Genomic DNA, 16,847 nt, shown 5'->3' on the forward strand with positions numbered 1-16,847 from the left:
GGCTTCTTAAGAGCAGCCAAGAGGTCATGGGTTCAATCCCATTGAGCCTCATCTTAATTTTTTCTTTTTTTTTCTTTTCTTTACATAATTTTAGTGTTATAGTCTAATTTGAGCCTAATTTGGTTTGACAAGCATGATATGTTTTGATCTAAATTCATCTTTCAATCTCAGTTATAGATCTCAGTATTTTTAATGTAACACTTCTCTTTAATTTTCGTCTTTATTTAATTTTTTATTACTTTATCTATGTATAAGTAACTTATTATTCTCTACATATATGATGCTTAAAACTCAAACTTTCTTACTTTAAACACGATCAAATTCATTCAAGTCTTGAGAGACACTTAAGGTCTACCATAATGTGAAAGTTTCTTCTAATCACTATGTGAATGCTTATTGTCATGACTTAGCCTTATACTCAAGTCCACTAATATACTTAGGTTTGTTAAGCCGAAGTATCATGTCTTTTCACTACAAAACATACTTAACATAGGCGTCATTGCTTTTATATACTTTAACTAGTATTTCGAAGAACTTGGTACATAACATGTTTGAAAACAATATACTTAAAACTTTCAAATCGATAATATGGACATGTCATACATTCATGTTTCTTAAGTCTGGATATCATAAAATATATTTTTAAGTGATGGTAACATATGTATATATTTGTGCTTCTATTAGCATGCTAGGGGTGTTGCTATGTGTGAAAACTTGGGCATTACAATAGGAGATATTTTAATTATTTCTTTGTTGTCTTTTCTTTTTAAATTTTTGAGGAGCATAACTTAGGGGCAGGTGGATATGATATTTTATCCATTTAGACATATGTTCATATGCATTTAAATTCCTTGTTCTCTCTCTCTCTCTCTCTCCCATTTTTTGTTTTATTTCTTGTTATATCGCCAATTCATGATATATATTTCAAGAACAACTGGAATTGTAACTTGAATCCCTGAAAATGGGTTATATGGGAAATATATAGTGCTTTGGAGTAGTCTTAAGTATTATCTTAATGGTGGTTCTCTCTTCTTAGAATATAAATGGTTATTATTAGATGGATCTGATTAATTGAAACAAAATTTTCTGGACTGGATTGTTTAGTTTTGTTGAACTTTATCTGCACTATGATTTCTAAATTTGTCTCTGCTTGAGTATGGATCAAATAGAATTTGTACTTTGATGGGCACATGAAGTCAATAGTAAATAGTTTGATTACATATAAAATTGACTTTTGATGCTGTATGCTTTTGTATACGTACCAAGTTCTCTAGTCTAGAGATGATAGACTATCAAATCAATAAAGAGATAGGTATTTCATTTTGGTAGAATTATACAAATATCTAGGTCGGTGCTTTCAATACTCAAATTTGGCACCAAGACACAGTTCTTCTTATTTCAAGTTCGGGTTCATCTGTGCAGGCACTTGACACCTTTAATACTGCTGTCATATCCCCGGTTTACTATGTAATGTTCACTTCTCTCACCATATTTGCTAGCATGATCATGTTCAAGGTAATCTTTTACTCTCTGTTTTATGTTTGTCATTGTTTTCCTAATTTTCTTGTGCCTTCTGAGTTTGAGACAAAAGCATTTGTTTTTTATAATGTGGAAAGACCATTGATCCCTTCTCAGTTCATTTTTCAATATCTGTGGCTTGTCTGCTGATACAGAGGTTAAACTTTTGCTGCATTTGATCTCTATGGAGCATAGTTTTAAACACTGGTAAACTTATTGCTAGGATCCTTGATTTCTGCTTGTTACTTTAGAAACAAAATGAAGCTTAGAACATCTAAGATCATCTGCCAAACTTAAATTTGTATATGGTGGTAGAAAACAATCTTGCAATATAAAAAATTTAGCTACATGCCTACACCTCCAAAAGTTTGCTCTTCTGCTCTTTTTGGCAAGAATATTAATCTTATCACTGTGTTAAGTGCTGCAGTCACCATCACAACATACTACCATAACTAATCACTAATGCTGCCTCATCAATTTCAAAATTGTTCCTTTCTCTCACTTGCATACTTCTGAATGGTCTATTTACCATTCAGGCAAATAAAAGTTAAACATCAATCATTTTGAGTTTCGATGCACTAAAATGCGAAGACTAAAGCTCTACTAAACGCATTATCTATCTTTTTTCTGCACATTTAAAAGAAATTGTTTTGGCTTTCCCAATTTACAAGTGTCTTTTTCAACTGAAAGGGTTTTTGCTTCCTTCTACACCAAAGGAAGACAAATTTTTTAATGAACAACTGCTGATTATGAAATAATATACATGATGTGGATGTTTGCTTTGTCTAAGGATGATTTCTGTATATTTTCGTCATGTATATGTTTCCTAAATCATTGTCAGCTAATGTGATTCCCTGCATTTACTGCTGTCTGGCCCAAACTTCTAAGAAGCATGTCTTTGAGTCAAATACCAAGTCTCGAGTGTTGATTCTAACTTCAACATTGATGGTATGAACCAGGATTGGGACTCACAGAATGCTTCACAGATAGTAACAGAGATTTGCGGGTTCATCACAATACTCTCTGGGACTTTCCTTCTGCACAAGACAATGGACATGGGAGTGAAGCCGCCCTCAGAACCTACACCTCCAAACAACTTATAGCATTCACAGCAGCACAGACTATCATTTCTTCTTTCCTTCTTTGATCAATATTAGTGTCAAGCAACACCTTAACGCTCAGATCCTCTGGGAATACAACTCCCTCACCAGCCAAGCAACATCATTTGCAAATTGTTCTTGAGACTACTTCATTGAAAGCCATGCAACATTTGCAGAGAAAGAGAGAGAACATCATGGTTCTTTGTTCCTAGTACATTGTGGAGACACATTATAGGAAGATGATGGTTCCTAGTACATTGTGGAGACACATCCTACGTTGTGATTCTTTGTTCTGGACTTTGATGTGCTTGTATGTTATTGGTGGAATGACAAAGAGTGTATGTTGAGAGTCCAGATTCACTCGGAGTGCATCTATCTATTTTTGTATTTGAGCTTGATCTGCAGATGGAAATTTACAATTGTCTTGATCCTGTCACCGGTGTTAAACTATACCTTCTCTCGCACATCTGTATCAAATAACTCTACTCGGATACCTGATTGTACCAAATATGAGACAATATTGATTTTGGTTTTGGTGAGCTCACTAACGATAAGTAAATTCAGGACATTGCAAATTTTATTGTTATTGTTATTATTGTTAGGATCGGAGTGACACTAAGGGGGGGGGGGGGTGAATTAGTGTAGCAGATTAAAACTCTTAAATGACTTGGTGAAAGTAGTTTGAGTAAAGTGAGAAGATAAAAACCGAAAGCTTGTTGCTATGTAAATAACGGTTTAAGAAAGGTAAACACTCACACATTCAAGGAACACGCCAATTTAAAGTGGTTCGGTCAAAATGACCTACATCTACTTGCGAAGCCTTCTTCGATGAGGCTCTCAACTTTCACTAGCAAATCACTTTGAAGGGGAAGGACAAATACCCCTTTTACAATATTTTACAAGTGGTTCACACTGTTACATATTTTCAAAGAGAAAGAGGGAGGTGAACACTCAAGCAATTGAAAATAAGACTTTGCTATGGTTTTATCTCAATCTCTAACTTCTCAAAGGTTGTATTCTCTGTTGAGAATTGAGGGGTATTTATAGACCCTAAGAGGATTCAAATTTGGGTTTCAAATTTTGAATTATCTTGGGTTCCCGATGCTGGTGGTGCCATTGCCTGTTAGTGTCTGACACTGATAGTGTATCGGCGGTGCCACCGCCCAGTTCGACGGTGCCACCGTCGGACCTCTCGGGTGCTGGGCAGTGCTACCGCCCAGTCTAACGGTGCCACCGCCTAGACTATTTCAGCTCACTGGTTGGGCTCCAAACTTGGCCCAAACTAGTCCGAACTTGGGCCAAATTAGCCCCAAACCGGGTTATAAGATTAACCATTAATCCTAACTCTAATTACATACAAACTACGAAATTAAGACATAGTCCTAAGCAAGTTTTTAACCGGCAACGTCAAGTTTCCTTCCAACGAGCTTTTCGGTAAACTTCCGACGAACTTCCGATACACCCTCGGATTTCTTCCGGCGGACTCCTAGTAGGCTCCCGGTCTTGTAGCGAGTTCAGCGAGTCTTTGGCAAGTAGCCGAACCTTCTCGGTGATCTCCGCAAACCTCCGACAATCTCTCCGGTGGACTTCCGAAAACTTTGGTAAGTCCTCGATTTCTTCTCGGTTGGTTCCGGCAACACTTCCGACGAATCTTCGGACTCTCGACGGAATCTCGAACACCCATCAAACTTAAGTCCGGTAGACTTACTTTATGTCTTCAAGCTATCGTAGTTAATCATGCATACTTAAAATAAAACTTCGATCGAGACAATTAATCCTAAGCAATTAATCAAGTTGTTCGGCATGTCATTGGTCCCTCGACGCTTCATCCGATTCTTCGGCACATCGTCCTCTCTTGTGGCCTATTGCCCAATCGGACAGTTGACTCAGTAACTCCGATCTCCTTGGCACAATCTCCGCTCTTCTTGGCCCGATACCCGAATCCACGGCCCGAAGTCTTCTGTCGATATGTCAACCGATCCACTGGCCTGACGTCCAATCTTTTGACATGTTCCTCCGGCGCAACATGATTTTTCTACTTTAATTATCTCATCCTGATCGAAGTACCCTACGTCACTCAAAACGTAGATTAAATCATAAACACATATCAAGTATGAAAAATAAATTAATATTAAGTTATATAATTTGTAGGGTTGATGGAGGATTAGGAGTTGAAAAATCATAATCTCATAAGAATAAGTTAACAAAATTTGAGTTAATTATAAATTATCCTCTGTAATTAGTTATACTTAATATTTTGATCAATATATTTTTAAAAATTATATTAAGATTTTTATACTTACGAAAATAAAATATTTAACTCTGTTTCTTTTTAGTCAATACGTGATTAGTAGTAAATCATATTTCTGTCAGTAAAGTCGACGACGATACGAGAAGAAACGAGATTTTCGATCTATTTTATTTTAATTAAATATTTTTGTTTCCACGATCCCTAATCCGTCCTTCCACTTCGAAGCAAAACCTTCACATGCAGTAAATACAAACATCACATTCCACAGCAGATGTTGGTGTGGTGATAGTACAACACGACATGAATACTGAGACAAATTCTGACCCAGATTTCATTTTTTTCATGCACTAAATCCATCCTGATATCACCACCCCATTACTTCTCTAAGACGCCTTTCTTATCTCTCTACTTTCACCACAGCGAGAAAGGTGTGCATTTAGAGAAAAAGGAGGTGTGAGCATCAGTCCTTGCCTTATTTACCATACCATACCATACCATACCAGAGAGAGAGAGAGAGAGAGAGAGAGAGAGAGAAGAGTACGACCACCTCCTGCGCTAGATCTCTCTGCCGGAGCCCCGGTACGCCGACACCGGCGACGCGCTGGAATCCGCTACAGGATCGTCTGAGCTCCGCATAGGCGCTGCATTGGGCGTTTCCTTTCTTCCTTTCTTGCTTCGATTGGAGCGAAGAAGAGTAGAGAAGAGAGAGGGGGTAGGGGGGAGTTGAGATGGGAGTTCTGGGAGAGGGGTCAAGGTGGTGCTTCTGCTCGGGCGCGGGGAGGTCGGAGAGGGTGAAAGATGGCATTGTTTCTTCCAAAGGTCCCGCTTTGGCCGCCATCTCGGTCGCCGAAGGCGGGAGTGGCGGTGGTGGCTTGGGCACCGGGTTCCTCATCCACCGCAACCTCCTCCTCACAACTCATGCCAACCTCCCTTCTGCTCCCGTCGCCGAGGCCGCTGAGATCCGCCTCTGCCATGGCCGCCTCCCTGCCCGCCTTGTTCCGCAGAGGTCGGTTACTAACCCTTGCTCAGCAAATTCATTTTACACCTCTTTGAGTTTGCTTTCTCTTTTCATGCCCCTATTTTTCGCATGCATTTTTTTGGATTCTTTTTCCTAACAGAAAAGTAGTTGGTTTTAACGTTCTCTATATTATGTATGCTAAAAGCATCATCTTTACTTAGGGCTTGGGATTGGGACTGTGGGCATTGAATTGCAGGTAGATGTGGAAATAGGCGAAATGAAATCATGCCACTGTGGTTGTGGTCATGTATTGTTCTCCCAAGATCCATAATTCTATTTAGAATACGGTCATAGAAGCTTCTTTTGACTGGCCAATTAGTTGGAGTCCTTTTTTCCTCTGTCAGCTGGACTTGAGTGAGGATTGGAGACCATACAAAATTCCAGCATTGAAAAGTATTGGGGAAGGATGTTTCTTTTATGAGGAAGTGAAATGATAGTTTACATCTATTATTTAAACATGCCTTCGAACTGATGATTCAACTATAGTGTGAAACCATTGTTTTCTTTGGTCTTGCTTGTATATTTGTCACCGTTATCTAATTGCAGAGATCTTTGTCTTCCTCTATCTTCTTATGTGTTGGCCACAGAAGTAGTAACTTGAAATCTGCTCTTCAATGTACTTGCTTTACCTTGTCCGATCGTTGTGAGTAGCGATCTGCAGGAACCATAGATGACTTGATTGGCCTGACCTGGGATTAGCAAATTTGCAACCCATTTGACTGGCTGATTTTTACGTAATGGAGCGCTCTGGTGCTGGAGCTTTGTTTTATTATCCCTCGAATCATGGGCAGTTACTACTCTTATGAATTTCAGTACAGATTATGACAGGCTCACAAACTGATCCTAATGCAAGATGTTTACTTCTATCAAAACTAGCATGTAACCTATAAAGCATTGGAGTCCGATAAGCACTTTTTTTCTTTTAGGATAGTTGGAGTGAAATCTTAGATTTAATTGGTCTTTGCAAAGTTGAGTTCATGTTTAACCTCTCTCAGATACAAGATGCTTGTCAGAAACAACTTTTCTATTGCAAACTCAGGAAAGATATTCTTTATGTCTTTATATCTTGCAAAGTCAAAGTGCAAGACAGCTGCACTAACATATACCTCCATGACCCTACACGATAGCTGTAGTGTTGTACTATTTGATTCAGTTTGATTTTTCACCAAATTTTCAAGCAGGAGTATATGAAAGTCATTCTGTCCCCTTTGAATTCTTGGAGCACATTAACTAACTGTTTTTAGTAGAAAGATTGTTGCACATTAAATAGAGAGGAACAAGGTGTCCAATCATCAAGATTAGTGCATATTAAGTGAACCTCTTGCTTATGACTGGGGATGTAATGTTGTCATATTTGTATTAGTCGTCTCATCCCCCAAGGGGAATTATTTAGGAAAAGATGGATCAGAAATTCCATTCACCACAGAAAAAAGGAAAACTTGCAGTCAAGAAAACATGAAAATAAGAGCACAGAAAGGCCAGGGGCAAAGAAGATAGTAAAGAGATGTATGCATGAGGTTGGTTCACTTGTTCCTCTTTCTAGCTTGAGTTGGAACATGGATGAGTGGTAACCAAGGTCTCTTTACTTTCCGCCTGCATCCTAGTCATAAGAGATGTAGCAAGCAGAGATGATTCATGATAAGCTCTGACTAGATTAAAAGTTCTTTCTCTCTTATATCAGACTTTGTTTGGTTAAACTAAACACTAAATTACATTACAATGGTAGGGCCAATGGAGTACTCCAATAATGGAGGTCAACCAACAAAATGTAGGTACATGATGTGACAATCCATGGATTTAGGCATGAAGGTACTGTGTCACATGGGTTACAAAAATGTGCTGATTCAATAATTGCCTTATCATCATAAACCTATATAACAAATTGAGTTTTGATTGGTGTCGTTCTCTGTTGATATCGTTTTCGGCATTAAATACATATGTTGTACATTAAGCATTTGTAATTTGCCATTTTGTTCAACGAGAGGGTGTGTTCACATTCTTTGGTTAACTCGATTCTACCATCAACTTATGTTTTGAATTTTTGTCTCAGATTTTTCATAACAAGTTCCATCCTCGACCTCTCTATAGTGGGGCTTGATATTCTGGATGGTGACTCAGCTTCGCAGGTGCAGCAGCCTCATTACTTGAAGACCTGCTGCCACCCTAATCTTGATTTGGGTAATTTAGTTTATGTTTTAGGCCACACGGATGGAAAGGAGCTGACAGTTGGTGAGGGAAAAGTAGTAATAGCCACCGACAACCTCATAAAGTTGTCGACGGATGGTGTGACATGGTGCCCCGGATCAGCTGGTTTTGATTTTCAAGGAAATTTAGCTTTTATGGTATGTGATCCTATGAAACTTGCATCATCTCCCACCGGAAGATCTTCTGCATCCTCTTCATCGTCTTTGACATGGAAGAAGGACGCTCCTATGCAGTTTGGGATCCCCATTTCAGTTATCGTTGATTGGTTACATCAGCACTGGGAAGGGAGCTTGGATGAGGTTAGCAAGCCCAAGTTATCTATAATTCGATTGATGTCAACGGGACAGAAGAATGATCATTCTTGTGCTTCTTTCACCCTTCGGCGGTTCTTGAAGGCTTCGGAGGAGCTAAATCATGATGACTCATCATCGTCACCTGTAGATCGAAGATCTAAATATCAACTTGGACCGAGCTGCTCCTCTAATTCAAACGCAATATTTTCCCATGATGAAGAGCCAGTCGTTAATTTACACTGCAACCATGAGCAGGGGATTCCAACTCCAGAGATTTTTGAGTCACCAAAACTCATCTCTGACCCACCTCAGAAGAAGGAACATGCCCCGATCCAGCTCCTGGACATTAATTTCCCTCCAAAGGCCCCAAGATCTATATTTTTGTCTCTGCCTCGTAAACCATTGCTCTCTGATGGAAATAATATGCGAGGGCCTGCAACCGAAAACATATCAAGAGAAAATGGATTTTCAGCAATTGATGCACCACAAGCCAGTTGGGAAGCAGCGTATAAGCTTCCCCCAGTTGGTACTTGGCAAGAGGATCACTACAGCGTACAGTCCAGTTCATCTCCACTGGAGATATCAGAGTTGCAGAATGAGGATCATGGTTGTAGCAGCATGGAGCAGACAATGTACTCGGCCGAGACAATGGAGAGCAGAAACATTCCGAGCCCCAGGAAAGCCAAGCTTCAACAGGTAGGCAGGAGCCACAGCTGTGTGAGCTACAGCAGATGGACATCGTCTCAGGGGCCTTCAACAGCACGGGAAGCAGTCTTGCGGAAGCAGCACACCTCAATTCCTGCAAGGAAGACGTGCTCACAGACCTTGGCATTGCCCCGAAAGAGCCACGATTATTACAGTTCGACCGTCTCGTCAAGCATGAAGAAGCGGAATGGCTCGGAGAACCCAAGGAGACCCTGTCAAAATGCTGTTCAAATGTCTCCAAGATGGATGTTCTGAACACTCGTTTGCCGATGAACTTACAAGAGACCCACCACCCACCTTCAATCTGATTAAAAGCTTGACTGTTGCGGGCCGATACAGAGTTATATTTGAGGTTTGTATGTGCATATTATGTTCAGATCTGATGGGTGAAAAGCAGTGTGGATTTGGTGTTATAGGGAAAATATAGCTTCACAAATCTGATTTATTCAATTGTTCTATACATCTTGTGTGGATGAATTTAAGCCTTTGGATGCACCCAAGCTGAGTTGTTCCTGTTGTGACAATTAGATACCTTGTATACCTCAGTTCTAAATGTTACTAAAACTCAAGAGATATATCTTTGACTGTTTCATACTCAATTTTCTTTTCTTTTCTCTTTTTCCCTTTTTCTTAACTATTGGTTATTAGTAAATCTTGTTTGTCAGCTGATGGCCCCATCATAACCAGACACATTGTTCAATATGCGATTATTTTTTTTTTTAGAAGCTAACTATTCACAATCTTTTTTTTAACTATTTACAATCTTTTAAAATATACTAAAATATTATTTTATTATTAACAATCTTCATATAATCGATTTTATTTTATTTTTCACAACCCCTTATTTTATCTTTGCTGTCGACATTACTCACTATCATTGCTGTTGTCGCCTAATATCGTCCAACCCGATTCTCATCACTCTCTCGATGTCATCCTTCAATAAGAAGTGTTAATTTTTTAAAAAAATAAGATTATAAATAATCTACTCATTCGGTGTTTGAGTCTTTAGGGTTTAATGAGGATAAGTAATTTGATAAAGATAAATATTGAATCTAAGACTTTAATATCAATCACCAAGATTTCTAATCAGCTTATCTAATTGACATCTTCAGATGAATATATAATTAAATGATATTTACCAATCGTGACACATAGAACAGAATAAATTGGATGGTACACATTGTCGATATCAGTCATTTATTTTTTAAAGATACGATACGTATCATCTTTCGATACGGATCTAAGTCGATGTGCCAAATCAAATGATCGATCAAATTTTAGCAGTTGTAAGAGATTTAAAAAGAGAGGGCAAAGGGGTAACAATGATTTAGTTTTGCCCGCACGATGTTCGTCGTTGGTCTCTTAGGATGCACTTCGTGTGACCATAGTCCACATGATCGTGGATACCATAAGCATATATGCATGGTAGAATAGAGAAGAAACAATGGCGCAAGGCTTGAGCAAACTATAGAGGTTACATGCATGCGATTCCTGCAGGCAGTGAGAAATATGGAGCAACCTTATGCCCATGTCAGAAATAAGTCCGATTATTACACACAACACAAAAAATATTTAAGCCTTGGATGTTTGAGACCACTTTTGTATCTTAATCGTTTCAAATCTCAGTATTTATCGATCCCACCAACTCCATTATCAAAACCAGCACAATACCATTTAGTTTTATCTTCTATTGTTCTACTAAAAGATATTGAGTTGTACAGGACGACGATATATATCGTTCCTTCGGTATATATCACTGTACCCAATTCGATAGATAATTAGAAAGTAATATTGGATTGAGATTTAAATCATTACCTCTTGACGATCAATGTACATGTTGAGCCCAAGTTGAAGCAAGCATCCATAGAGATGATGGAGCAAGGAAATTTGCAATTAGGGTTCATATTGAAGTTGATGATGATCCACCGGCTAACCAATGATTATATCCATTCCCCTCACTGCAAACTTGTTCTGCTAATCCATAACATACAACTTGAAGAAAGGACAATTAACAGAAAGAAATAAATCCTACTCAACATCACAATCTAAGAATGATTTGGATTTTTCTTCCAGCAAAAATCAGTTAGCAGATTGCCAGAGATCAGGTGGAAAGTATCGGTATGTTCACCTACGGCAGCCACAAAAACTCCAAAAGCTCCATTCCAGGCTTGATAAGGATGAGAACATTTCCCATTTCAGCAGTCATCTATTTCGTTGCAGATGATGAAATCCGTTGTCCATTGCTTACCACCAATCTAAGATCTGGATTTTAAAGCCAACAGTATCTTTTTTCTAGGACCCTGCAGACAAGTGCATCAACCACATGAGATATGAAGTCTAAAGACAAATGTGCAGACAATTTGGAAGAACAGATGGTCACAGAATATTTTGTGGAAAATTTACCGCATTTTTTTCAGGAAAAAATAAGCAAAAATGGTGAAGTAAAAGCATGTGAATTGATGGTGTTACAAAGTCCAAAAGCAATCACCATGGAATGACTTAAATTAGCACAAATGTAAAAACAAGAAAAAGGAACAAAAGACATAAAAACTATAAGAGGGCCAGGTAAATGGAATTATAGTTAGGTTTATGTACTACCATAAATCCAATTAAAGCTAGGTAAATCAAATCAGTTAATCAGTCTAGGTTTATACTAGGATGTAACTCTGTAGTACACCATAAATGATCAATTTATTCTTGCATAAACTAAATAGGAAAAAAAAAAACATTAAAATGAACACTAGAATTTCATCTTTTGCTGGCCGCCCTAGTTGGTCTGAAGCTCTGGCTACCAAGCACCATCAACCCAGATTATTGATGGTCTAAAGCATCTTGAGATCCAATTCACTTGTGCTTGTTGACAACCACAATTGTGATGATGAGTTAGATGGTCAACCAAATTGAGGTAAAGGACCGCTGGACCGACACGTGCAATCACACCAATGCACCCAAGACAACGGCATTGTTTGTGGAGCAAGTCAAAATGAGGCATACAACATTTGATTGGCTGAATTATGGGGACCAAGCAATGTCTGCATAGTTAGATAAGGCACAGTAGGTTACTGTCCCTGCAACAATAATGGAGGAGTTAGATGGTGGATTTCCATGGTGAAGGAACCTTGATCCAATGGCTACTAGCCTAAAATCTATCATCACGGCTGCAAAGAAGAAATTAGATGTTTCTTGATGAGGAAGCTCAGATCCAACATAATGTGGATTCACTGCCCGAGGTTAGGATTCAGGAGGTTAGGATTCAGGAGAGACTTGAAGAGAAACAAGACGAAGGTGGGAAAGCGAGGGGGGTGTGAGAAAGAAGGAAGATACTTGATAGGATGGGTTCCACCAAGGGGGCAGAAGCCAAATCTGTGGAGAGGAAGATAAAGGAAAGTGGTGGTAGTGGCATCTAACAAGGAGGTGGTGGCCGAGGACTAGACATGGGCCCTGGCCAGTTGAACAAGGTGAAGGGAGGAGGGAGAAGAAAGTGAAGACGATATCAATTCGAAAGGTTAACTAGGGTCGAAATATGGCTTAAGTAAGGACTAATAATCTAACATGGTAACAATAATGGTATGGAGATCTTGAGATTTAAAGGGGTTTGAAAATATTTTACTTTTTGGAATGGTGTACAAGATATTTAGTGTTTTTGAAGGGACACATCAAGAATATACTGAGCAAGAAACATTAGAATTGTGTGAACAGCAATATATGTGACTTTGATGCAAAATTCTAACAACAGAAATTAAACTATTCGGACTATACAGACTAGAATAATTATTTACTGCAAAACAGAAAAAAATGATTTTGATTCCCATGGAAAAAAAAATGAAATGAGAAGCCTAAACTAAGAAAGAATTGTGGAATTGTTGAAACGTGTAAAATAGAAATTGGAAAGGTTCTTTAAAACTTAGCAACTAAAGGATTACCATTGGAAGACCTATAGCCTTTAGATCCTCATCTGTCATATGTATAAGAGCTGTCATATCAACCTGCAAATCCAGAAGTTAAGATGTATTTACAAGTCAACAATACATCAGTACAGCAAAACAATTATAAAACAAGTATGCATACCTCTTCTGCCTTGAATGTTATTAAATATTTCTCTAGACCCAATGATTGCAGCAAACTGTCAACTGACATATCAGACTGCAGAGACATAAAAATTAAAGTAAAGATACAGGTAGGTATTGGAGCAGTCTGCAAAAGCAAACGTTTAAGATAAGTAAGGGGAGAGCTGGAAAATAAGTCACATTCCACAGTAAGCAGACTCATCATAAGAAAGACAGATGGAGATGAAAAAAATTCCAAAAGGAAATTATAAATAACCAAAGGGCAACAATTTCATGTCCAGATATTCAGTATATGTCACAAATCAAATGCAAGCCTACATGGAAACCATCAACATGAAAAGGACATCAATTTCATATCCAGTTATTCAGCAAGTGTCAGCAATCAAATGCAAGCATAGAATTCAACTCTGATATATTCTCATAAAAATGAAAATGATATTCCACAAGAGAAAGGACATGGATTCCCAGAATAAGAAAGAATATTATATGGTATCAAAGATTGTGAACAGAACATTTAGCTGCAAAATGAAGAAGTCTACCTTTGTCTGTGAGCTTTTGTTGGAAGCAACTGGGCCAGGGAACTTTTTGGTTACAGGTACAGTTTCCTTTGATGAAGGGCCACCCCTTTGAACAGGTCGACCCATCTCTTTTACTGCCTTCGTTTTGGGCAGATCACTAATGGCTGGCTGTTGGTGCATAGTTCCGGAAAACTTGTGACTTTTGACTGGCTGTTGGTGCACAGTTCCAGATAGCTTCTCGCGAAGGCATGATGCTGATTCTGTCCCTTGCTGCAGACCTTTTCTTTGAAGCTTCCATCGTAGATCTCCAGCATCAACTTTGTCTTATTCATAAAATCCAAGATTAATGCAGATAAGCATCGAATAAATTGATAAGAGAATTTAACATCAATCAAAAACTCCTGTCTTCGGCTACGTTTATACTTGAAGACGCAGTTTGATCATCCTTAAATGTATCATATCTCAGTATCCCTTCAGTCTGGCGTTGCCTGCACAAAAACCTCATAGATCAGTAAGAGCATCCAATAATAGAGCCTAGACCTCGAGCTACTGAAAAGATGATGAAGGCTTATGGTCCAGCAGAGAGTCTTGCATATCTATAATCAGTCATAGTTTTTCAATCTGTAGTTTGATTGCTTGTACTTCAAGACAATTATTGTTGAGTTATTATAATGACTGAGTAGATCCTCATATAAGGGCATCTATATGTAGTTTTAAACAAAATAAATATAAGAAAAGTAAGGAAACCAGAAAAAAAAAGAGGGGGGGGGGGGAGAAGGAAAACTTGCATCATGACAATATTAAGAACAACTACAAGTCTATAACTAATACGATACTAGAACTCAAGCCTATAGATAACAATGACGAGGACAATAAAGTCATCAATACCAGATGTTCTCATTATAAGAAACATACTAACATAACCAGCTAAAGAATACCATTAGTCCATTATATAGAATACAGGTCTGTAGTTTGCAATTAAACACAACAGATTTAGACACTTAGAAAAGCAATAAAATTTATATGTGTATCTTCTTTCACAAAATTCAGCAATTTACTATGTAAAGAGAGTAGACCTTGACATGTTCCTTGAAACCCTAATGAACATCTAACGAATAAACAAAAATCTAACTGGGATGAAACTTTTAACCTTGATTTAGAAAAGGCTTCCTACATTTTAGCCCACGTGATATTTTGAAGAAAATTCATTATATTTCATCTTTTAGGAGGAAAGTGATGGGAACAAACTACAAAATACACATAGGAAATTCCCTCAAACATGAGGGAATACTTTGAAAGCTTTTAAAGTAAACTAATTCTATATTGATTGGCTGTAAACATTTTGAAGTAGTTTCAAGCTGGATCAGTCGACCCAAAACTAGATCTAACCAAACCATTCATCCAATAAGGTCAAAACCAAGTTCAAAGTATGAGGCTTGAGTTGTCATCAACTATTGTGTGACTCGGAACATAAATGAAACTTTATCTTGATTTAAATTGTAAAGCTCTGATTCCTTTATTGTTGCAAGAATATATCAGTTAATAAACATACCATCAATTCTCAATTCTTTTCATAGAAAAGGTTCGCACTCTGGCACAATCCAAAGTCAAATTTGTACCTAACCTACTCCTTACCACGTACAATTGACTCAACTTGATCTTTATCATGCAAATCATGATATTCATAGGGGTGGACGCTTGCCAAACTTGAGGAAACCAACATAATTAATCAATGTCTCAAAGTTCAAAATCAACTTCGATGTTCATGGCTTGAATCTTAAACTATTATCTAAATCAAGATGCCTAACGTAATAGCATGCTTTATGTGAGCATCTCTCATCTTCCAGTTTTTATTCCCTGCAAAACTTGCAAAAAGCTCACCATTGCAAGAAAATCTACAACAGTCTTAAGGTTCCTTAAGCTATAGAAAGAAGCAAAAAGGCAAATACAAAGGAAGTCCTTTGGGCATAAATTAAAAGTCGGAGAGCCAACTTCAATACGATCAAGAAGCTTGATAGCGTTAGTTAACGTTTTCCGTAATTATAACTTCTCATGGTAACATAAATCAATGCCAAGTTTTGCAGACCTGTTAACCATGAAATTATAATGGAAACAGTACATAGAGAGCAAAATCTCAAAGATACAGTCATGTGTGGTTTACTGAAGTCATCTTTGAGTCCCCAAAATTTCCAAACCATGAGGATAAACAACTAACTTATTCTGCAACATAATTCCACATGCAATAAGCTGGCGACCACAACAGCAGTGGCTTGATAGCTTGTAAATCCCAAATAAAAAAACTCATTCACTGCCAGAAACCTTTTTTAGCTTCGTGATCTGGCCTTTAGACTGCAATAGCCTGATAACATTTCCCTTAACTAATATGGAAGTTCCTATCTCTTCCATTTGAACATGTAGCACAAACATCATCAGTCAACAAACTCAGGCATGCCATTTCGAACAGCACATTACCCGTAAAAATGAACAAAATACGTAAATTTCTCGAATTAAACCTAATACCGATAGAAAATTAAGACCCACATACTTTCAACAACAGCACAAATGTTCTCGAATCCCTGAAGTAAAACATAGAGGGGAAGAAATCAATCCCTCACACCTCAAGAACAGGAAAAAAGAATTAATTTTCACAACCGGAAATCCACTGACCGATAAACATCGTTGGATCTAAATTTCCATCGGGGTTAACAACAGAGGCATTAAGAGGGAAACCAAGTTCGCGATGGAAAACTAGCACCTTTTGGTGATCGGCGACGCGGTCGGGCGGGGATCCTCCGCCGAGCCGACGTAGAGGCGGTCCTTTATGGACCTCTTCCTTCCGGCAGCGACCAAATCGGCGTACATCGCGAGCTAGGGTTTGAAGGGGGGCGGAGAGCCGGGCAAGGGGAGCAAGCGACAGGAATGGGATTAGAACAAATGGTTTGGGACTTCCCGGTAATAGAAAGAAGCGAAGAGTGGAAGACAGGTGTGCCGCCGGAATGCTTTAACTAAACCGCTTCCCATGCATCATTACGTACTATACTAATTACTAACCTAAATATTTTTTACCTAAATTTTTGAAAAAAAAATATTATTAAAATTGCTGAAAAATAATTATCTTGACATTAATTTTTTATTATCATGTGAAAACATGAATTGTTAAATTAATTGCTGA

General features: G+C 38.2%; 2 protein-coding genes and 1 long non-coding RNA gene across 4 annotated transcripts; 2 read left to right on the top strand and 1 right to left on the bottom strand.

Annotated features, from left to right (window-relative positions):
- Positions 1-1,402: 1,402 nt before the first annotated feature.
- Positions 1,403-2,972, top strand: LOC135597350 (uncharacterized). The gene is made up of 2 exons (XR_010481229.1): positions 1,403-1,515; positions 2,478-2,972. It is a non-coding gene; the product is annotated as an uncharacterized LOC135597350 (long non-coding RNA).
- A 2,395-nt stretch (positions 2,973-5,367) lies between these two features.
- LOC135597349 (uncharacterized) lies at positions 5,368-9,682 on the top strand. The gene is made up of 2 exons (XM_065090179.1): positions 5,368-5,875; positions 7,938-9,682. The coding sequence occupies exons 1-2, from the start codon at positions 5,598-5,600 to the stop codon at positions 9,343-9,345; spliced, it is 1,686 nt and encodes a 561-aa protein (XP_064946251.1). The 5' UTR covers positions 5,368-5,597; the 3' UTR covers positions 9,346-9,682.
- A 1,338-nt stretch (positions 9,683-11,020) lies between these two features.
- Positions 11,021-16,610, bottom strand: LOC135597351 (uncharacterized). 2 transcript variants are annotated; one of them, XM_065090181.1, is made up of 6 exons: positions 16,431-16,610; positions 14,099-14,163; positions 13,697-13,998; positions 13,159-13,233; positions 13,014-13,076; positions 11,021-11,390 (listed from the first exon to the last, which is right to left on the bottom strand). In XM_065090181.1, exons 1-6 carry the CDS (start codon positions 16,535-16,537, stop codon positions 11,346-11,348), a joined length of 657 nt encoding a protein of 218 aa, XP_064946253.1. In that variant the 5' UTR covers positions 16,538-16,610; the 3' UTR covers positions 11,021-11,345. The 2 variants fall into 2 exon arrangements, with proteins under 2 accessions (XP_064946253.1, XP_064946252.1); XM_065090180.1 differs by having other exon boundaries at positions 13,159-13,284; positions 16,431-16,609.
- Positions 16,611-16,847: the final 237 nt, after the last annotated feature.

Source organism: Musa acuminata, chromosome BXJ1-11 (assembly GCF_036884655.1).
Source record: "Musa acuminata AAA Group cultivar baxijiao chromosome BXJ1-11, Cavendish_Baxijiao_AAA, whole genome shotgun sequence".
NCBI lineage: Eukaryota > Viridiplantae > Streptophyta > Magnoliopsida > Zingiberales > Musaceae > Musa > Musa acuminata.

Excerpts from the sequence above, each read along its gene's own strand:
- LOC135597349 (XM_065090179.1), top strand. The coding sequence starts at position 5,598 with ATGGGAGTTCTGGGAGAGGGGTCAAGGTGGTGCTTCTGCTCGGGCGCG. Across the intron at positions 5,876-7,937 it reads GCCCGCCTTGTTCCGCAGAG|ATTTTTCATAACAAGTTCCA; the intron begins GTCGGTTACTAA and ends TTTTTGTCTCAG.
- LOC135597351 (XM_065090180.1), bottom strand. The coding sequence starts at position 16,537 with ATGTACGCCGATTTGGTCGCTGCCGGAAGGAAGAGGTCCATAAAGGAC. Across the intron at positions 13,285-13,696 it reads ACAAAAGCTCACAGACAAAG|ACTGCTCCAATACCTACCTG; the intron begins GTAGACTTCTTC and ends TTGCTTTTGCAG. Across the intron at positions 11,391-13,013 it reads AGGCTATAGGTCTTCCAATG|GGTCCTAGAAAAAAGATACT; the intron begins GTAATCCTTTAG and ends ACTTGTCTGCAG.